General features: G+C 41.7%; 1 protein-coding gene and 1 long non-coding RNA gene across 5 annotated transcripts in view; one reads left to right on the top strand and one right to left on the bottom strand.

The window, feature by feature from the left end:
• The window catches only part of ITPR1 (inositol 1,4,5-trisphosphate receptor type 1), a 354,448-nt gene that overhangs the window by 205,564 nt on the left and 125,815 nt on the right, over window positions 1-23,069 (top strand). For all 4 annotated transcript variants that reach the window (XM_024244292.3, XM_009238773.4, XM_024244293.3 and 1 more), the window contains 5 exons: window positions 1,259-1,387; window positions 4,280-4,400; window positions 7,634-7,818; window positions 11,796-11,944; window positions 13,226-13,337. In XM_024244292.3, coding sequence (XP_024100060.3) covers window positions 1,259-1,387; window positions 4,280-4,400; window positions 7,634-7,818; window positions 11,796-11,944; window positions 13,226-13,337 — 696 coding nt within the window. The remainder of the gene's footprint in view (window positions 1-1,258; window positions 1,388-4,279; window positions 4,401-7,633; window positions 7,819-11,795; window positions 11,945-13,225; window positions 13,338-23,069) is intronic.
• LOC129058542 (uncharacterized) lies at window positions 6,688-11,959 on the bottom strand. Its single transcript, XR_008523710.1, has 3 exons — window positions 11,740-11,959; window positions 8,697-8,920; window positions 6,688-7,156 (listed from the first exon to the last, which is right to left on the bottom strand). It is a non-coding gene; the product is annotated as an uncharacterized LOC129058542 (long non-coding RNA).

Genomic DNA, 23,069 nt, shown 5'->3' with positions numbered 1-23,069 from the left:
TAAAACTTTATTGATAAAGTTTTTTTGGGTAATTACTTTATGGATAAAGTTTTTTTGGATAATAAAGATAATTACCGGCCCTGATTTTGCCGATCCTTGCATTAAATTACTTAGAAATGCTGTAAAATCAGTTACTAATTTCATTCTTTGAATATGTTCTCAAGACTGTCTAGTTTTAAGGTCAGAACATGAGAGTCTCTTAGAACACTTGATTTTTATGTCCTTCATTCTTTTCAGCATAAGTAATTTTATATCTTAAATTATAGAACTAATGAATTCAGTAATAAAACTTGATTTTTAAAAAAATGTGCTAACCCTCTCAATGGCAAATCTTATTCTAGGCAGCAGAATTAAGTAGAGTACAGGTGAAATCGTAGGTGTCTCCTCACCCCAAAACATGTATAGTCAGTTATTCTGAAATATGGCTTGCTATTTTGAACAATGTGGTGTATTGCTAAGATTTTAATTGAATGGAAGATTGTTGTAGGATTGGAGATGGTCAGGCCAGGTGTGGTGGCTCACACCTGTAATCCCAGTACTTTGGGAGGCCTAGGTGGTCAGATCCATTGAGTCCAGGAGTTCGAGACCAGCCTGGCCAACGTGGCGAAATGCCATCTCTACTAAAAAAAAAAAAATACAAAAAATTGGCTGGGCATGGTGGTGGGCACCTGTAGTCCCAGCTACTTGGGAGGCTGAGGCACGAGAATTGCTTGAACCTGGGAAATGAAGGCCACAGTGAGCCAAGATCATGCCACAGCACTCCATCCTGGATGACAGAGTGAGACTCTATCTTAAAAAAAAAAAAAAAAAAAAGTATTGGAGACGGTCAGGTCCACAGGACCTCAGTAACATGTTTGACTATTTGGATGAGGAAACCACGGTCTAGACCCGAGGAATGGATTGCTCAGGAGAGCAGTTTTCTTTTAGGGGAAATTTAAGACACCTGTAGACACTATGCTTCTTACTGCTGTTCAGGGTTTTGGATTTTCCAGACACACGCAGGAAGCTGCAAGTGGTGGCCTTGTTGGTCTCATACCCATTTTAATGTTTGTGATTTTGCATCATGATATCCAAGCTGATCTGCTTCTCTTTTTTTCATGATGTATATTTTATTATTATGATTCCTTAAGGGGAGAAATATTGGCCAGCAGGCCTTTACCTTTCATTTGTTAAAAGTAACCCACAGGAGGGAGTTGCAGATTTCTTAATGTTTGGTGTAGGTTTTGATTAATGCTTAACATACCCACTTGTCTTCCAGGCCTGTAACAACACTAGTGACAGGAAACATGCAGACTCGATTTTGGAGAAGTATGTCACCGAAATCGTCATGAGTATTGTTACTACTTTCTTCAGCTCTCCCTTCTCAGACCAGAGTACGACTTTGCAGGTAAGAAATACCAACGTCAAGCAGAATGTTCACGATACACCTTCCACAGTTGGGCTTGATGTGAATTTGGGAGTGAGCAACTGTAAATGAACTGGTCTGCAAAGCATTAATAAAAGATACATTTCTCTTGGTGGAAGATAGCTTTGATGGGATTTCTTGGGTAAAGAAGTACCTGGGGATATTTCCTTATGCTGGATGGTTCTGTTAATTGTTGATTTTCTCCTTAAAATCTTTTCTGCTTTTTTTGTCCTCCAGTCTTCTCCTTCCCTGCCCTCCAATCCTAGAGATAACATTTATAAAACACCTAGCACAGTGCCTGACACAGAGTAGGTGCTTTAATAAATGGTAGCCTGTGCTATTTCTGTTAGACTATAAGCTGCATGAGGACAAAGTTATGCCTTATGTGCATGGTCATGTCATATACTACTCTATCCCTTGTACCTGGCATTGTGACTGGCACCAAGTTGCTAATTTGTTGAACAAATGAATAAATGAGACTCAGGAGAGTGGTAAAGACCAGAGATAAACATGTACTGGTTGAAGCCTTAGCCAGGAAAATGAAGTGGTGAATGAAAAGGGAGCTGGAGAGAACACAAATAATGGAGGATGGGATGTAAAAGAGGCAGAGGAAGGTCAGGAGTTTTCATGCAGGCAGGATGTGATTTGGGAGTCTGTGGGACCTCAGGAATGAAGAAAGGGGAGGATTTTAGGAAAAAAGCAGATGATGAGCCATCATGTCCTTTTGCTCTTCCAAGAGGTTGAGTGAGCTGATGTCACCTGTATTAGTCCATTTTCACGCTGCTGATAAAAACATACTCGATACTGGGCAATTTACAAAAGAAAAAGGTTTAGTGGACTCACAGTTCCATGTGGCTGGGGAGGCCTCACAGTCATGGCGGAGGGTGAAAGGCATGTCCCACATGGCAGCAGACAAGAGAAGAGAACTTGTGCAGGGAAACTCCCCTTTATAAAACCATCAGATCATGCGAGACTCATTCACTACCATGAGAACAGCATGGGAAAGACCCACCCCACAATTCAGTTACCTCCCACCAGGTCCCTCCCACAACATGTGGGAATTGTGGGAGCTACAATTCAAGATGAAATTTGGGTAGGGACACAGCCAAACCATATCCCACCAGATGGCCCCTTGCATTTGGATAGTTAGTAGGCAGCTACTCTTATCCATTTAATCATCTTTTGTACACGGAGGTGTCAAATAGGAGCAGATCAGCTGTTCCAGGAATAGGGTTCAGTGGAATTTATAGTCAAGAGACACTGCTTTCTTTGAGCTGGGCTATTGGGTTCTCATCCCAAATCCAGCACTTACTGGCTAATAGGGTGGGCAATAATGCACTGCTTACTTCACAGGGTGATGGTGAAGGCTAAATATGTATAAAGTGCTTAGCACAGAGCCTGGCATGTAGGAAGTGCTTGGGGTAAATGACCATTCTCATTGGGCCCTTTGAGTTAGCTCCAGAGCTAACAAGCAGCCACAAAACTCAGGGACTAAATCCTAGGTTTCCCCTGCCAGTTTCCCAGGCTGCCTCTGCTCCTGTCCTCTATTAGGAACACAGCTTACTATCTTGGGTGGCTGCAGGGAATAGGACAGAAAGTACTTCCTGAAGAAGGCAATGAGATTCTGGTTCCCAGGTGAACTTCATGGAAAGAGCATGGAGGTTTGCCATCAGAGACTCTTGCAGTTGACTTCCTGCTTTGCCATCACTTCTCTTTTCTTTTGGATAATTTCTTTTATCCTTGCTGGGCCTTTGTTTTTCATGTGTGATGGGAAGGTAATTCCAAGTCACAGAATTGTTCACTGAGGCCTGAATGAGATCATATGTGAAATGTCTCACACATAGCATGCCCTTAATAAATGGAAATTATCTGAACCATGTTTATCAGGGAGGTTCTGAATTTTTAATTAATCTTTTTTATTTTCTTAAAATAGATTTCCTTTCTCCCCTGACGCTTTCTTTTTTCTTTCATCTCAGAGACCTCTTTGGGGGTTTTCAATACTTTTTTCTTTACTATATTAACTTCCGCTGTTTTTAGAGGGGCTATGCAAGTTGTCTTCTCTGAAACGAAAAGACCAGTTGAATAGCGCAGCATACACGCTATCTATCTTTGCCTTGCTGGTCCAAAGCTACCCTTTGAATGGAGACCAAAACTATAATTTTTTAGTGTACTCAGAAAGTCAGTGTCAAATTGATTCAGTGGATGTTTGAGTACTCTTACTTTAAAATGAGTATAAATTTATACCTTTGTAGAAAGGAATAGATTTTCTCATGTAACTTCCAAGTACTCATCATAATAAATGAATATTTATAAAGAGTAACTATCCGAATTATCTTTATGTCATTGAAGACCTTGCCAGAAGTAAAGAAGTAGCATTCTAGGTGAGATCCACTTATCAGTTTGTTTTTGCTGATTAAAAACATGGGTTCTACTCAATGGATATAATGTCTGGAAGGAACTTTGGGGTCAGTCTGCCTCAATCCACTTATTTTATACATTGGATGAAACTGAAGCTCAGAGAGGTGAAGTAATTTGCCTAAAGTCATGCAGCTGCTTGGTAACTGGATAAGAATACCAGTCTTTGAACTGTGGATCCATTGCTCCTTCTTGTGCTCAAACTTAGTTAAAATAGCATCAAGTTAATGCATTGCCCTAAAATGCTTCTGAGTTGCTCTCCCTTGGCTAGGTAACTTATGGAATTTAACTCTTATTCAGGCATCCCCTCTCACGCTTGCCTCAGGGTCCATTAACAAGGCAATGTCTATCTCTGATCTGGGGTCCAGTGGTTCAAGACAATGTCTATCTCTGATCAGATCATCAGTAGTCTACAAATAAAAATCTGTTTTTCACATTGCCTCTTTTGGCTTCTTGCAGACTCGCCAACCTGTCTTTGTGCAACTGCTGCAAGGCGTGTTCAGGGTTTACCACTGCAACTGGTTAATGCCAAGCCAAAAAGCCTCCGTGGAGAGCTGTATTCGGGTGCTGTCTGATGTAGGTAAGATACCAAGTCAGTTTGGATATACATGATGAAAATGAATTGTCTAACAGTAGTAAGGCTGACATTTATTGAGCACTCATTACAACTCTTCTAAAGTTACACAGACAGGAAGTTTCAGAGCCAGACCCAGAACCAAGGTCTTCTTGATTGCTGGGGTTCTTTTTTTACCTACCAAGCCAGCATTTCCTAAAGGAAGAGCCAGTGAGTCCTAAGTCAGATAGGCCTAGAAAAACAAGCTTCCATGGTTGTTAGGCAATTCTTTGGCAAGTCACGATACATACAGCTTATTCAAGGCCCTGGGAAGTCCCTCATTCAAGAAACTAATTTGTTTAATCCAGCAAATGTACTTGACCATATGGAAACTTTTTCCTGGAAAGCACCTGTCACATCCTAAGGAACACCCTTTCTCAGAAATGGTACACTGCTCCCTTCTTCCCCTTGAGGAGAAATGATTCTCCATTTCCTCTGTGACTCCCCTCCTGTCCCGCCTCTCATAGGCAGCCTTTGAAAGGAAGTTAGGAAAATTTCTTTTTCCTTCATCCTGACTTTATCAGACTCCATGACTTGACCCATTCCCCACCCCCTATTAATGCTGTGCAAAGAGGTAAGCTTCCTGCCTGAAGTTGAGAAGAGAGTTACCTGCCTGGAGTGGCCTCTTAGATCCTTGCAGACAGTAACAACAAGAGCAAGACAGGTGTAGTTCTCAGCATTATTTAGTGGCTGTCCAGCAAGTGTCAATTGTGTAGGTAAGATATCAAGTCAGTTTGGATATACCTTGGGAGATATGTATAATCTATTAGGACCTGTTGCCTGATTTCAGTAGTCTCTTGCCCAGTTCCTTTACTCTCATACGGTAGGTGTTGATGTCTTTTTATTATTGGTGTGGCCGTATTTCACAGTAAGAAATTAGGTTTTGGAAAATATATACACAACAGGTTCATTGTGTTATATCTTAGAAACAGGGCCCTACAAGGAAATTCCCAGATGACCCTATACTTTTTCCATACAGGATTATCTATCAAAAAGAATGTGCCTGGTGAACTAATGTGGAAGTAGAAAGCCAAATACCACATGTTCTCACTTAAAGTGGGAGCTAAATATTGGGTCCACGTGCATGTAAAGATGGGGGACTACTGGAGGGGGAAAGGGGGAAAAGCATTGAAAAACTACCTGTTGGGGGCCGGGCACAGTGGCTCATGCCTGTAATCCCAGCACTTTGGGAGGCTGAGACGGGCGGATCACCTGAGGTTGGGAGTTCAAGACCAGCCTGACCAACATGGAGAAACCCCATCTCTACTAAAAATACAAAATTAGCCTGGCATGGTAGCGCATGCCTGTAATCCCAGCTACTCAGGAGGCTGAGGCAGGAGAATTGCTTGAACCTGGGAGGTGGAGATTGCGGTGAGCCGAGATCACACCACTACACTCCAGCCTGGGCAACAAGAGCGCAACTCTGTCTCAAAAAAAAACAAAAAAAAACTACCTGTTGGGTACTCTGTTCTCTATCTGGGTAATGGGTTTGATCATACCCTAAACCTCAGCATTAAGCAATACACCTTTGCAGCAAACCTGCACATGTACCCCTTGATTCTAAGATAAAAGTTGGAAAAAAAAAAAAAAAAGATGTGCTTGTTGAGGCCAAAGGAAATGTAGGAGAAAGTCCTTGCCACAGAGGTTAGTTTTTGTTTAATATTTTAGCAAGTGGCTGACTTGACTAGTAGCTCAGTGCTCATTAGAGAGGGGAAATCTTTCCATTTGTCTTGGCAGTGATAAGAAAAAAGACAAGGAGAGTTGATGTCTGTGGAATGGTAAGACATGAAAACAGCACTACCCAGAGTCCCCTCTGTGTCTCTTGGGGATTGCTTCCTCATGACTAATACCACACCCAGAGCCCACTGTGTTAGTTGTTTAGCTTATGAGTATCCAAGGCATAGAGTTTCTAGCTGTGATGAGCGTACCCTGTGCATCCTGCTTTTTAATTGTTTATTATTTGTATTTTTCCAAATTTCCCACTTTCTGTATTAGACTGTTAGAAAGTTGTTGGCTGGCTTATAGTTTTTTTTCCCCTAAATTGTGTGTGTGTGTGTGTGTGTGTGTGTGTGTGTTTTTAAATGGGATTTAAATAATTGCTTCTCAGATTCCTCTTTGAGGATGTTGGAGTTGTTTTTACAATTAGATAGTTGAGTACTTTCTTTGCTTCTAGTGTTTTGAAGCATTGAAGACAGGAAATCGTTGTTTTTTGGACATTTTCCCATATGGAAAGGAATGATTATTAGTCTTAATTATCTTCCTTTTCAAAATCTTTTATTTTGGAATAATTTCAGGTTTATGGGACCGTAGCAGGGGTAATACAGAGAGTTCCCACAAATCCCTCACCCATTGTCACCGGTTGCCAGCATCTTACGTTAGCAGGGCACCTTTGTCAAGGCTAGGAAACTGACACTGGTACAGTGCTATTACCTCAACTCCAGACTCAATTCGAATTTCACCACTTTTCCCACTGCTGTCCCTTGTCATGCCCTTTTTCTGTTCCAGGATTTGGTCCAGGTACCACCTTGCGTTTGGTTGTCATGTCTCCCCAGTGTCTTCTGGTCTGTGACCATTTCTCAGCCTTTCCTTGTTTCTTATGACCTTGACGGTCTTGACAAGTACTGGTCAGGAGTCCTGTAGAGTGTCTCCCACTATGGGTTTGACTGATGTTTGTCTCATGCTTAAACTGGAGTTCTCCTTTTTTAAGAGGAAGAAAGAAGCACCTATCCAGAAAGAGGAGTTTATGCCATTGTGAATGCTACCTTTAGGATTATGTTTGGGATAACCCAGCATTTTTGTAGATTGTTGAACAAACCTGAAAAATAACTAGCAAACGATTCATTGGCCAAACGAGTTCCCTGTCTTGATTATTCTTAAAATACACAAACACCTCAGTGACCCTAAGAAGCCATTCATTGAGGAAACCCATTGAACTTTAACTCTGACATGCCCTGGCCTTATGACCTGAGAGCATTTTAACATTCCTAAGAACTGCTTCCCCCCAGAATTCACACTGGGAAACTCTGACCTGAAAGATGGTAAAGTTGACTTGAGCTCCTCAGTCTTTAAGCTCAATACCAGGCAAGCTTGCCCATTCTGGGTGTGAAAAACCTGCTGGATGGGGACTAGGGCATTACGTCCATCTGTAGGGTGTCCCCCATAAAAGTTGTAGGCTCACGACTCATCTTTCTCCTGTGCAGCCAAGAGCCGGGCCATTGCCATTCCCGTGGACCTGGACAGCCAAGTTAACAACCTCTTTCTCAAGTCCCACAACATTGTGCAGAAAACAGCCATGAACTGGCGGCTCTCAGCCCGCAATGCCGCACGCAGGGACTCTGTTCTGGCAGCTTCCAGAGACTACCGGAATATCATTGAGAGATTGCAGGTAATGTCTGGTGTTGAGAGAAGTGATGCTTAGCCTGGCCTCAGGTGATTGCCACATACAGCAGTGCGTCCTTGAGCCAGAGAGCATCTAAGCTGGGCCGTAGGAAGATGTCAGTGTGGTGAACGAATAGTCAAATGTTATATATGTAGGGCCAGGAGTGGGAAGTTACTTAGGAATAGAAAAGTTCCTGAAAAAGTGATGGTCTTTAAAGGTTACTCCTAGATTTGCAGATTTCTTGGTGAAAAATTGGGACTCTCCTCTTATTAGAAGGAAATATTGAAGTATTACAGAGGATGTTTAGAGTAAGAGCATAAATGTTCCATTTTTCCCATCACTCTGGGATTATTTAGCCTCTTGAATCAGCAGGTGAACAAGGGCGGTGATATCTGAGAGAAGAATTTTACATCAGAATGAGCCAGATGAAAACAAAAGTATTACTTCCAGCTAGATTATATACCTTTTTTCTTAGAATCTACCAAGACATCTGCTCTCCTTTTGTTAAAGGGGAGAGTAGTGAGTATTAGATGTTAAACACTTAAACATGCATCTTAACATTAACATATTTTTTATACAAGCACCTCAGTTGATGCTCTCACAGGTAGTACATAGGTCACAGTTTGAGAATCGCAGATCCTTTGAATGAGCCCACAAGCAGTGTTTAAGAGTGTAGTCTCAGGCCAGTGCCTGGGTTAAATTTAAATCCTGGCTCTGCCGCTTAGAAATGGTGTAATCTTGGGAAAGTTACTTGACTTCTTGGTCCTTCAGATTCTTAGTCTGTAAAATAGTAGCACCTACCTCATGGGGTTGATGTGAGGATTAAGAGAGTTGGTAATATGTCCCAGTTACCTGTATTTCGTGCAGCAAATCACAACAATTACCTTATTCTCTTTTGCTCTTCCGGAGGTTGACTGGGCTCCGCTAGCTATTTCTTGCTTAGAGTCTTTCATGGGGTTGCAGTCAGATAGTGACTGCGGTTGGACTCATCTTGACACCTTGCTCACTCGCATATTTGGCAGTTGATGCTGGTTGTCAGGTGGGACCTCAGCTGGAGTTGTCAACTGAAACATCTCCATGTAGCCTGGGCCTCCTCACACCATGGCGGCTGGGTCCGAAGATGAGTGTGTGTAGAGAGAGACAAGTGAAAACTTTATTGTTGTTATGACCTAGTTTCAGAAGTCACATAGCATCACTTTTACTGTACTCTGTTGGTCAAGGCAGTCTCAAAGGTTCACTCAAGTTCAGGGGGAGGGAATCTAGACCATCATTCAGTGAAAGGGATGTCAGTGTTACATTGTAAGAAGAATGTGAAAGACAGGATATATTGTGGTATGGCCATCCTAGGAAAATAGAGTACACATAAAACACATAGAGCAGTGCCTGGCATGTAGTGAGCACTCAGTTGAGGGCTGCTATCATTATTATTACTATTATTACTGTTGTTTACTACTATGATTGTAATAGTTACTGAGTCTCTGTACAGTTACACAACCTACTTGAAGACAGATGAATTCATTAAATCATTCATCAGCTCCATGCTAGGCTCTGGGGATACAGTGGTCAGCAAAACCAGAAATGATGATCTTTGTCTCATAGTATCTCAAGTATCGGAAGGGAGAAAGAGACATTAATTTTAAATATAAAATGGTGAGAGGGACAAGTGAGAAGTGCAGAGAAGTGAGGAGCGCTTGAAAGATACTGATGAGGAAACTAATTTTGTCTGAGGTTAGGGATGAGGGTCAAGGAAGACCTTGCTGAGGAAAGTAACATTTTGAACCAAGATGAGAAAGAACAGTAGGACTTAAAGAATAAAAGGGAGGGAAACAGCATGTGTAAAGACCGTTATACAGAAAAGAAGATGAAAATGAAAGTATTACTCAATTCCAGCTAGATTATTCCTTTTTTTCTTAGCATCTACCAAGAGATCTTCTCTCCCTTTGTTAAAAGGGAGAGTCATATTAGATGGGTATTAAACACTTAAACGTGCATCTTAACTTGACCTATGAAACCCTGCTCTTATGAGCAAAGGAAGGTTAGTGTGGCTGGAGCCAGGAAGCTGGGGAGGCTGGCGGGACTTCTCGGGTCAAGTTAAGAATTTCAGCCTTTATCATAACACAACCAGCTCTTAAATAACAAAGAGAACCAGTTCTTGATTCCTGATGGAGTGCTTCCTGATCCCACTATGCTTTTAGAAAGGCAGGAGGGATGTTGTAGACTCCTCACTCCATGAGCATACAGTATTTTCTCGCCTGCTCAAATGAAACAAACTATCTGCAATCAAACATGCTGGTTTCTTGTGCTCTTCTTAGATTTATTATGCATATTCTTGGGAAATTAAATGAAACACATGGGTGGGCAATACTGTTCTAAGGATTTGGCCAGTGGCTTAAAGGGTTTGCATGATCCAATTATTTACTGTCTGAGTTTTTGTGGTTTATGAGATTGCCTAGTGCAGCAAAAGTCGTAATATAAGAAATTCACTCGCAAACCAACCACTTCTATAATTAATCCCCATCTAGACATCCCTCTCACTTAATGCTAGCATCTTTCCCCACCCATTGCTTTGCCATCTTTGTTGATGTCTCCTTGATTGCTGAATGCTATACATTTGACAATACAATGCAAATCAATTGCAATGTAAAGTTCAAACTGTGCAAAAGATGCAGGATTTTATGAAACACATGAACATGATAAGAACGACTTTAATCCTGTGTAAATACTGTAGACAAAGATTTGCCAGAGTCAGGATCAGTAACTATTGAAGAGAATATTGACTGGGTGCTTCCAAAAGGGATGCTATAGGGGGAACTGATAAGATCCTCAGAATTTTGCAGAAATGACCCTTTTTTGACTGTGCTGTGAAAGTCAATATGAACTAAGGGATGTTGCAAAGTACTGTCATACAGTCTTGTTGGGAAAATTGCCCCACTCAAAATTATTTGATTGATTCATGTATCTTTATGCATCTTAAACCTTATTGAGTGATTACATTCATCACTCAAATTGTGTTAAATCTAAGATTAAATTATCTTCATGTCATTAGTTTCTGGATAAAAGATTAGTTAATTCTTTCTCAATCCCAACTGGGTCCCAATTTAAGCAGCTTTTCCCATGCAAATGTCCTTGGTTAACCAGGCCTTCCTGTATTATCCAACGTGCTGTGTTTGGCCCCTGTCTTAGCCAACATGCCTCTAGGCAGGTTCTGAGTCACCAAACCATAGAGCAGGCTTTAGCATCTTTTGAAGATAATTTCTCATCTGTTTTCTATCATTTGCCTTCAAATGGTGTTTGTTGTGTTGGTTTTGCTGCTCTTTCAACTTCTCTCTGTTTTCCTTTCCTACAGCTATGTGTTTTGCATTTGAAGACCATCATGCTATCAGGGTACATGTATTTAGCATGTTGATACAGCATGTTCATTCATTGGTGTCCTCATGTTTGTATGACTTTTTATTATGTGAATAATTCATGCTCATTGAAAATAAACAACACTGACAAATATTTCTATATAGAAGAAAATTAGAATCACCTGTAATCCCACCACCCAGAGAAAACCAGTAGTAATGTTTTAATAATATTTGATGTTTATCCTTTAGCTAGATATTGATCATGTTTATAAAAATTGGATTATTATTGTTTGACCTTTGTTATGCCCATATCATAGACATCTTTCCATGTTGTTACATTGATTTTTTGCGTCATATTTTAAGCTACATGCAATGGTACCTTGAGTAGCATAAGGCCATCTTGAAAGAAGGGGTGGTGGGAAAGTTGACTTGTTTTCACTTTGTTTTCTGCATCAGAGGCTAATGTTTCAGGTAACCATTGGGCAATGTCTAATAATTTGAGATGCCAGAGAGTACTAAAGTTACTCTAACCTAGCCTACCCGTGCATCAGTGTTTTAGGGCAGAAATCAATGTCCTCACCCTCCTGTGGTCAGCATCTGCCTGAGCCGTTGACTGAGGCTGTGTTTCCGTTTTAGGACATCGTCTCCGCGCTGGAGGACCGTCTCAGGCCCCTGGTGCAGGCAGAGTTATCTGTGCTCGTGGATGTTCTCCACAGACCCGAGCTGCTTTTCCCAGAGAACACAGATGCCAGAAGGAAATGTGAAAGTGGCGGTTTCATTTGCAAGTAAGCGGCCTCTCTCTCTGGGGTGTTCATTTGCCAGAACCTTGATGACCTCACAAAGCTTTTGTTCCTGAAGAAGGAGACGTTGTCCTGTTTTTTAACTTTGATGAATGCAAGGTCATGTGCTAAAGTCCTGTTCTGACCTCCCCAAAGTAAGTTTGTCTATTAAATCCTGCTTACTGACACTTTTTTGTTTTGTTTTGTTTTGCTTTGTTTTTTGGTGAGAAGTTCTTATTTTAACTGCATGCCCATTCATTCATTCATTACAGTGCACCCACTGTGTGCTGTGGTACAGACATAAAAAAGCCATGATCCCTCAGCCCTCAGAAATCTCAGATCTATCATGACCTCACCATCTTTTCCTAACAATTTTGTAATTTCTTAGTTTATGCCTTGTGCGTAATCTGTAAGCAACAAGCAGACCCATGGTTAGAAATCTCCATTAGATTTTTGCCCTAAGGCTGGGCGCGGTGGCTCATGCCTGTAATCCCAGCACTTTGGGAGGCCGAGGCTGGTGAATCACCTGAGGTCAGGGGTTCAAGACCAGCCTGGCCAACATGGTGAAACCCCATCTTGACTAAAAATACAAAAATTAGCCGGGCATGGTGGCGGGCTCCTGTAATCCCAGCTACTCTGTGGCTGAGGCAGGGGAATCACTAGAACCCAGGAGGCAGAGGCTACAGTGAGCCAAGATCGCGCTACTGCACTCTGGCCTGGGTGACAGAACGAGACCCTGTCTCAAAAAAAAAAAAAAAAAAAAAAAAAGATTTTTACCCTAGGATTAGTTGTTTGTTTAGCTTGGGGCTGGACTCTGCCCATGAGTTTCTTACTTTTCTGGGCCCCTCTAAGGACAAGCTTGTGCATAAGGGAACTGTGTGTATTGGCCTCAACCATCATCCTCATGAGTTGTTTTTGTTTTACAGTGTTGGCATATTTGACCCATTTTACCAGCAATTCTCAGTGGATAAATAGCCACGCTTTATAAACGAGCAGGTCTGAGTGGACCTCTGTCTCGGTTCACCTCTCCATATAATCTCTCCATTGTATGTGGCTGACTCCTGCCCAGTGAGCCTGTTTGCTGTGATTTACCAGCAGGTGTCACTATTGAGACACAGTCGCTAACTGGCTGTTCTCAGTGCAGGGAATGCCCTGAAGTATGTTTAACCTGAGAGCTCTTAATAAATATTTGTTCATTAACGGACTAGTTAAAATAAATTGCTTGTGAAGTCTTTTTAATTGAAAGTTAGCTTCAAGGAAGTAATCCATGGTTTCCCCCCCATTCAGGTTAATAAAGCATACAAAACAGCTGCTAGAAGAAAATGAAGAGAAGCTCTGCATTAAGGTCCTACAGACCCTGAGGGAAATGATGACCAAAGATAGAGGCTATGGAGAAAAGGTACTGCATTTTATTTTCATGGTCAAACCAGGTTTTACTATGAAACTGAAGGGCGGGACCTTTAAAAATCCACCTTAGCTCAGGCATTACTGACTGAGGGGCTAGCTTTTTTTAAAAAAAAAAAAAAGTAAAAGAAAAAGCTGTTTATCCAGCCCTTAAAGGGAGCTAAATCATATGACTGTCTTTTTTAAAAGTCAAATATACTTAGTCGTCTCTTATAGGCTGCTTGCCACATAATCTAATGTCAGAGAAGTGGTAATAGCAAGATTTTCCATCTATTTAAATTCCCAGTGAGGAGCAAATGCCTCATGTGTATCAAAGTATGCGTTTCTGATTTTTAGGTTTCAGCTAAGCATACCTGTGGGTTTACTTGCCTTGTTCAGATGAGATGTTGCGCAGTCCTTTCAGTGCATCAAGAAACGCTCTCCACTTCTAACTGCAATTAAGGCAGGCATACACGTCACCACTTCTGAGGGAGATTGGGAAATGGACAGTCCCGTGACCTGATTGTTCTTAGTATATGCAGTGAACAAGGATATACCAGCTCCATTCCTTACACCTCTGATGTTGGGCAGAGCAGGACAGAAACAATCTCATTCCCTTTCCCTTCAGCCCCCAGCAACAAATGATGGGCACGAATTTAAATCTCACTCATTTTCATTTGAAGGTAATAATGTTCACTAATGGTCAGCTAGCTACATTTAGCAACAATTTCTGAGTAGGTGAATATGCTGATATCACTGACTTATCAAAATACCCAGTAAGTCATTTTTCAGATCTAGGAAGAAGCCTTGATAATTAAATCAGCCTGCCTTGTCAAAATCGATGTTGGCAACCAGATCGTCGCAAGTATAAATGTCCGCAGGAATGTTGCTTTCTAACCTATCTGTCATTAATATTAGAGCAATGTTACTAGTGAGACTCCTTGGGTAAGAAAACAGAAAACGGATTTTGTAGTTTCTTAGTTTATATCGTGGGGCATAATCTATAAGCAACAAGCAGTTCCATGACTAGAAATCTCCATTACATTTTTAGAAACTAATTAGAACATAGGTTTCTGTAACTCAGTCGGAATTTTGCAGAGCAAACCTGCCAGACAAGAGTTTATAAATATAAATGATAGAAGTGAAGACCCCTGGCAAGGTGAGAAGTGCTGGGATGGCCTGTTCATACCTGTATAGGCACCTAGTAGGTCTTGCTCTTAAAAACAAGAAAAGAAAAAAAGGCAGGGGGTGTGGGGGAAGGCTGATGGCAGAGAATACACTTACCAGACAGATAAATATTAACCATTTATTTCACAAGATCTTCATTTCTCTTAAAGTGAGTTTCCAGAAACATTTATAAAATATGAATCTAGTTACAGAAACTTGCTCTCCATATAAAAGGTTAAATCCACCAAAGCTGAGTGAATATTTTTGCATCCATGGGCATAAAACCTGGTTTTTCAAATCTGGAGACCACAATTTTCTCTTATTTGGAATATCTATTTCTTTCCATAACCGAGGTATTTAAAGTAAACTTTGGTGCCTCTATTCTAGTGACTTACAAGTTGTGATTATACATGCAGTTCCCTGCAGTTGTCTTTTTATAACCTGGAAAGTAGAAGCATTGTCCTGGAGTTTCCTGAGCCTCTATTGCATGGCGGACAAGTATGTCAGGGTCTTTGAGGCTATGTGGAAGGTGTGCTGCCCTGCTCCCTGCCCCTACCCATTAGTGCCAACTGGGAGAGCATCCCAGACCCCAGGGGATGCCACATGAGAAATGTCGTAATGCATGTTATAAAGCTCATGGAGAAAGAAAGGGCATAGGGTTGAGAGGACCCTCAAAGGAGATCACTTGGAAAGAGTAAATTATATAACAGTTTTGTAGAGGTTCCTGGGGTCTAGCTTAAATCCTTTTCAGCTGGTGAAGGAATTAGTCATACCTAAGCAGAGAGGCTTGGAGAAGAGATGGCATTTCTTTCCAGTCTGGTTAGGGCTGTCGTTCCCATCCATGAACATGAACAAACTATAGACCAGCACGGAAAATGCCATGAAAGCAAGGAAGATGCTCTAGAAACCCACGTAAGCCACTCCAAACCTGCAAGACTTGTCGTGCTTCTGGCCCAATGCTTGACTGCCGGGAAATGCTACTTAGCCATTCCTATTAATTGAACTTCAAAAGAGAGAGAAGGAGAACAAGGGACACTAAAGTATTTCTGTCTCCTGACCTGGTAGTTGGTATTCACTTGGTCTGTCTCACTAAGGCTTTTTGAAGATGCTTTTTGATGGTTTACTGGCTGCCCCGTTTGACTAAAGAAGCATGACGCACAGGGCAGGCCGACTTTTTCAAGGGCAGAAATAACCCGGAGCCAAAGAACTAAGCTTTCTCAAGCACACCAGTTGGCTTGAGTCAATATAATAAATGAGGTGTTCTTTGGCCTGGGTGCTGAGGACGACACCATGGCGAGTGTGGAGGCCGTTTCCCTCCTCCCATCCCTGTTTTCTGATGAGTGGCCTCTTATGGAGCTGGTCCCATGACTGACACTTCCCTGGTGATGTCCAGAATTGTTCTGCTTCTCTGCCCTCTCCTGAGCCTTCACTGCCAAAGAATCGGATCTGGAGGGGCCTTGGCATGGCTTCTTCCAACTCTCCCTGTGCATACAAGGAGGCTGGGGCTAAGAGCTGAGAGACTGCCCGAGGTCACATGTGAAGTCTATATGAGGTCAAGACTACAGTCTGGGTTTCCCAAATCCCTGTGCGGTGTCCTCTCCAGCCTCTCCTGAGGTGGTGTCCACCATGTGTGGGCTGGGTTTTCTTGCCTTTTTTCTAAGCGATAATCCTTAAAGATGATGAGACTTAGGTACCTTTACCCATCTTTACTTTTTCATTCAACTTTAGTACTTAGTCAAGGTCACAGATGAAAAAGAAAGTTGACATCATTCTTTATTATCCTGTTCAAAAACTTTGGCATGCCTGTATGGGTCTCCCTGCCTTGGGGAAGAAAAGCCATGAAGAACTGTCACACATATTACCAAATAGACTAAAACATGATAGAATCACTGTAAGACTGACCTACACTTTTTAAAAGTCATGGATATTCACTAGTTTCCTAGATTATGTCATAAGTCACAATGATAACATTGATCGACCTCTTGTCATGTGCTAGCCACTATACTAAACACATCTGCTTTATCTCAGTTCAGCCTCGGAGATAGATACCACTATTGTCATTAACTATTTTATACGCAAGGAAGAGAAAACATAGGCTCCGAGAGCTACAGAATTTGCCCGGGGTTACACAGTTAATTATAAGGGAACCTGGCATTCAAACCCAAACAGTCTGATCCTAGAGTCCTAGCTCTTCACCACTGCATTATCAGTGAACAGATGGACACCATTTGAGTGTTTTGAGGTCCACCTACAGGTTGAACCTTTAAGTTTCCTTTATGTTACATGATTATGTAAACAATAGTGGGCATTAGCCCTGACAGCACTAAATGTATCAAAACTTAAACATCTAGTCTTCAGCTCATTGCTGATTTTTTCACACAGTTGAAAACACTCTCCAATAGATGCCAAGTATGTTTACAAAGTGTGATTGTCCCAAGGTCATCCAAAACCTGTAGTTTTGGTCAGTTCCCACACAGAGGAATCAGACTAGTGAGTAACAAGTGGTTGGTTCACTTGTCTGGGTCCAGTGTCCCCAAGAAGTGCCTGTTCAAGAACTATCATGGCCGGATAGCGTGGCTCATGCCTGTAATCCCAGCACTTTGGGAGACCGAGGTGGGTGGATCACCTGAGGTCAGGAGTTCGAGACCAGCCTGGCCAACATGGAGAAATCTCGTCTCTACTAAAAATACAAAAATTAGCCTGACGTGGTGCCACACTCCTATAATCCCAGCTACTTGGGAGGCTGAGGCAGGAGAATCACTTGAACCCAGGAGGTGGAGTTTGTAGTGAGCCAAGATTGCACCACTGCACTCCAGCCTGGGTGACAGAGCAAGACTCCATCTCAAAACAACAATGAAACAAATTATCACATATGATGAAAGGTAGGGGCTGACTGAAGAAGATGGCCGGAGATTTTAATCATGACCACTTAGGAATAAAAAAAAATCTTTAATTTTTATGTCTCTAAAATGCAAAGGACCACCAATGCATATACTTCTCAGAGTGTTAAATATAAAATAAATATTAAAATTATCACCAAAATAATGATGAAATACATTTTTGCATGATGCTTATAGTGTCTTTTGGTCCTGTGTTTTCAAAGTTAATAAACTTTAAAATTATATCAGGACTTTACAAACACTCTGCGTGCAATGCCTACTAATCTCTGCTTTTAATCTACAGTTGAAACCATGTCTGTGTTGAAAAGAAAATAACCTCCCACAGCTAAATAGCTCTAAAATTTAATCTGAATGACTCTCTAACTCAGAAAATCTTCAAGCCCCTAGACCCTGCCTGAGAAGGAAACATAATTATTTTATGTATTATTAATAACTGCTTTTGTTTACTGTAGGTTTTTATTATTAAACTGCTGTTGACTTAAGTTATTACTCAAAGAGCTTTGGAAAGAAATTCAGAGGCCAGGAATTAATGTAAAAGGGTATCTCAGAATGTATTTAAAATCCATTTCCCTTCTGAATAGTAGTAGTTGTTTTAGTACTAGAAAGTATATGACCTCAGGTAATGCCTGGGTTTTCATTTCATACAAATTGTCAGTCTCCTATTAATTACCAAAGCGTCTTTGCTCCAGGTAAGTAAAATATTAACATTTCAAGCTACTAGTGTTTCTGACAGCAACTTAAATTTGCAAAATATACTAAATGTTAACAAATTCTAATAAAAAAATCAGTTGAGGATCATCCATCTATCCTTAAACAAGCATAATTGTGATACTTCTCTCGTGCTTTTGTTTTTCTTGGACACGATGCTGATAAATCCCATGTCACTAATATCACTTGAGTTGGCACTAATCATCCTAGAGGGAATATAGTTTCCTTTAATCATCTACAGGACCAGGCTGGGGATATGCTGGTCTTATTAGATGCTGAAGTTACAGCTGGTACTGTTTGAGCTTCTGACCCCCACTGAGTCATAAAATGAAGCTAAGGAAAGAATTTTCTTCTAAACTGGGCTAATTCTACTCCAGTCTTTCACTCTACTCTTTCCCACCCTCTTCGGAAAAAAACCTTTGGGAATTTGCCCTTGCTCCCAGCTCGGTTCATGTTTTCATGTCCACAAGCAAGTGCATGGCTGTCTGCACATGTGGTTAAGTGACCTGCGAGGTCTGATGCCTGACATGTGAATAAAGCATGGCAGCATCGTGTCCATTTTGGTCCTGAGCAGATGTCACTGTGAGCTCTGGCTGTGTCCTAAGTGCCCAAGCCTCTTAGGATGGTTACCCATCTAGCAAGGCTTTAAGGAGAAAGCGTCAGCAATAACAGTAAAGTCTGTAAACTTGGCTGGCTTGTATTTCCTTTCCTAACATTTCCTTCTTTCTCTCTCCCCTTTTTTCTTTTCCAGCTAATTTCCATTGATGAATTGGATAATGCTGAGGTCCTAATTTTGTTGTTTTTTGTTTTTCATGTCTCATGGTGGTGTTTCCGTGACACCTTCCCAGTTAGCCCTGTGATCCTTCCTCTAGTCTCACAGCGTCGAGTATCTGGCTTTGTGTGGTGTGCCCTCTGGGAGTGAGTGGAGTCTGTCGTGTCTGTGTTAGCATTTCCCATGAGTTTGTTTGCCATTAGTCCTTGGAGATCTCATCTGAGTCTAGATGAAGACTTTCTAAACTGCAATAAGATTTTAATTGTTCACTGTCTAAAATCTCAACTGAATTTGTGGTTGACGCTGGCCATTAACCTATCTCTGAAAGTCAGTTTTGAAATTGGCCTAAAGAACTTCTCTATCTGTGAGTAAAGCATCTGATACAAAAAGATACAAAAGCATTGGTATAATTTGGAAGTAGTAGAAAAGGAAAACTCATTACTCTCTTGGTCTACGTATTGAAAAGTATTGAGTGTGAGAGTTCATATAAAATTTTTTTTTAAGTGCAATGTGAATTCCTACATGCTAGTTGAGACTTTCCCTCCACAGGCTCACCGGCAAGGTTAGAAATGTACTCTATCCGTGGCTTCTCTTCTAGGAAAACTATGTATAGATCCAGAATTTGAATATCATCCAGTGGCTTCTGTACTTACATATCAAGCTAGTTTCCCTTACCCAGAATTACCCTGGAGACTGACTAGTGGTCATTTTGTTTGGGATCTGGGGGCCTCTTGAATGTTTTCTGTTTTGTGCATTTTTTCAATATTCCTTGCTGTATTTTTAAGTTGTGACACATGCTAGGTAAATGCTACCAGCAAAATTTAATTTGGGGAATTCATGTACATAATTGAGAGGGTTTAATTGGTTGGGAAATCAAGCAAGCTGGACTAAAACTTAATTTGTCTTTTAAAAGTCACTTCTCTGATCTACTTCAGATCTCTGTTTCTTCTTTTAGTAGACCAACTAATGCCTTTAGATGAGATAGAGCTACCAAATAGAACATGCTGTCTACTCTAGTATCTACTCTAATTAATACACCGTAATTTCAGGAATACTAAGAAATGGTTCAGATATCCCTAAGGAGGGTTTGAATTACAAGCTTGAAACAGAAAGCAGCATGAGTGCTTATGTTGAATTTGGCACAGTTGCCTCAGGAATGGAGCTCAGAGAGGCTAAGTGACTGGTCCTAGCTCACACAGCTAGACAGTGACTAAATCAGGACAAACACACGGCTGGCTTTCCCGACGTGCTTACTGTTCTACCACAGTCAATTCTATAAGCACAGATTTTTCCTTATATTAAGTAGACAGGAGCAGGTGAGAGGGCCATGCCTTCTGGGAAGACTAGAAGGTGAGAAAAACAAAAGGGAGTGCACCAACTTAATTAACTGCTGTAACTGCAGGGAATTTTGCCGTTTCCTGTTTAGCATTCCTTCTTCCGGGTTATTTGTATGCCAGAAAAATCACTTCTGTGCTGAATTTGATGTTGGCACCCTTTAAGACTCTTGTTTCTACGTAGAGTTGTAAATGCCTCACTGATTTAAATTTTTCCTCTGAAATATTGAGGTTGAGTTTCTATTTGCTTAAGTACAAATTAAGTTGGTAAAGGAAAACCTTCCCTAATCAGAGTCTGTGGTGTTATTAATACACTGTTTTGCACCATAGTAATCAGTTGATGTGTTTGCTTGCTCAAGATAGAACTTGGGTCTCCTGGCTGGAAGTTTATTGCTCACTTATGGAAAGATTCCACAGTTGGAGCAGGTGTGTTTATAATTATACTCTAGGAAATAGAATACTGTCTGTTTATAAAAGAGGAATGTTCTGGCAGCCACTCAGATTCTTTGAAAATTCCCTGAAGAAGCAACTGTGGATCCCCCTCTGCGTTGTTCCCCTGGCAACTGTCAGCGCCGGGACACCCGATGCCCTGTCCCCAGCCCCTCAGGCTGGTGGATCTGGCCCTCTCAGCAGAGATGCCTCCTTGGCCTTTACAATTGATGCTGTTCTGGAAGCCACCACAGCTCCTGTGGTTTCTCCCCCACCAAGTTGTTTGCCGGTGTGTACTCCTGGAAACCTGCAGCCCATAGCTGGAGTTCTGCAGAAACTTAATGAGAATTCATGCTGGCCCAGAATTAGAGCAGGGCCTCACATCTGAACTGCACACCCATGTTCCAAAGTCTAAATGTGGTGGGGAATAGCCCCAAGGCTGTGTAGGGCCTGCCCAGTGGCCCACTGAGGAAGGGGCACCACGCTTTGATCTTAGAGGCCACTTGATGTGCAATTAATGACTTGAAAAAAAGTACAACGCCTACTGAGGCCCTGTCAGTGCTCTGAGAAAACAGGGTGAAACGAGGACAGAGGTGTAGATTTCCTGCAAGAAAAGTGCATGGTATGGGGTCTTCCCTGCTGCCTTCTAGAATAAAATTTTGTTTGAAACCAGGAAGAGGAGGGGTTGTTTGTTTTTTGGCAAACAAAGAGGCAGAGTCTCCATCCTCACCCCCTGATTTTTCTTAATCCCTTGGGGCTGGGGCGGGGGGGACAGATGGGGTGGAGGAGAGAGGGAAACTCCTTGTGTTGTTGTACCTTCCGCTCAGAGCTGGGTGAATTGTTACACATGTGTACACCTGTGTAGCCACCACCTAAATCAAGACACAGAATGTTGCCATCACCCCAGAAAGTTCCCTCCTCTAGCCATTCTTGGCTTGAAACAGTTAACAGCTGGTGCTAAAGACATTCATTTATATGACTAATATTTGAGTGCCTGTTACATCCAGGGGGATTTGGATACAGTGGTGCCCCAAATGGGCACAGTGTCTGCCATTCTGTAGATTACAGTTTTGTGGGGGCAAAGGGATAATAATACCGATTCATGCAAGATGACAGCTCTCAACTGTGAGACACATTAGAAAGGAGAAGCTCATGGAATCCGGGGACTTCTACCTAAGCAGGGAGGCCAGGTAGCAGCTTAGGAGATCAGGTGACGACAGGTGAGTGGCTCCAACAGGTAATTATGTGAATTACTTTCCTACGCTTTAAAGTGCTGCACTAATCAAACGGATAGTTCTGGCGAAGTACTCCCGAGGTGGTGGGCAGAACAGTAGTCCACCTAGTTTTCATAGATGTGTCTGTAGAAAGGATTGGTGTGTTTAGAAAGCAGGTACTGTAGTTCAGCGGACGTGTCTGTTTCTACATATTTGAGATGTGATTCCCACTGAATCACTGCCTCCTTGGAACTGTGGAATCTCTGGAGCCATTGGTGCCCGCTAGCAACTTTGCCCTCCTGCATTGCAACAAAAAAGCTAAATTCACATTCCAGCTACTCAGGGCGGCTGCAGCCTGCATATGTTAACTCCTCGACTTCTACTTGAGCTGCTTCTGTGGGCAAAAGATGCCATTGTAAAATTCAGGGATGGGGGAAACAGGAGAAACACAGAGTGATTAAATTTCACCTTCAGGGGGCGTTCTCATGACGCCCAACCCAGGGTGGAGGTGTCCTACTTTTTTACATTGCTGTGAACTGCTGGGTTGGGTACCTGCCAGTGTTTAGGCAGCAGTTACATAAGAGCTGCTTTTTTTCCTGGAATTTAGGCTCGCTGCTGATGTGTGACCTTCAGCAGTAATTGCCAATAAATGCAGTGGGGCTGTTTACTGTTAGACACTGGCAACCACAGAGCAAACTCAACTCAGAAGATACAGAAGCTATTGCAGAGTCAGTGGAGGGATATATGTATATATATATATGTGTGTGTGTGTGTGTGTGTGTGTATGTGTGTGTGCATATATATATATATATATATATATATATCACTGAGATTATTCTGTAATGACTGAAGTTGTATAATTTGGTCATGTCAGAATGTGTTTTTAAAAAATGAACTTTGCTATTGAGTTCTGATGAGCTTGTCCTATAAAATGTAGGTGAAACCACATTCTTGGAGCTAAATAATTTTTGCCTAGTTCTGTTTCTAAAAACAAATACAGTTAGTAAAGATAGTTGTCTCAGCAGATAGGAAGATTTAAAGTTGTTCTACTGAAATGCTAGATAACTTCTATTTTAGCTCAATTTTCTTTAAAGCTTTCTGTTTTCTTAGCGTGGGTTTTCAGAGGCTGATGCAGGACCGGGCCCAGCAAACATATTTGCAAGCCTGTTCACTGTTTATTGGTCTCCTCTGAGGTTATGAGTGAGTGGAAAGGAGCTCTGAAGA

Source organism: Pongo abelii, chromosome 2 (genome assembly GCF_028885655.2).
Source record: "Pongo abelii isolate AG06213 chromosome 2, NHGRI_mPonAbe1-v2.0_pri, whole genome shotgun sequence".
Lineage (NCBI taxonomy): Eukaryota > Metazoa > Chordata > Mammalia > Primates > Hominidae > Pongo > Pongo abelii.
Note: the sequence above shows the minus strand (reverse complement) of the source record. Positions and strands in the feature narration are given on the sequence as shown.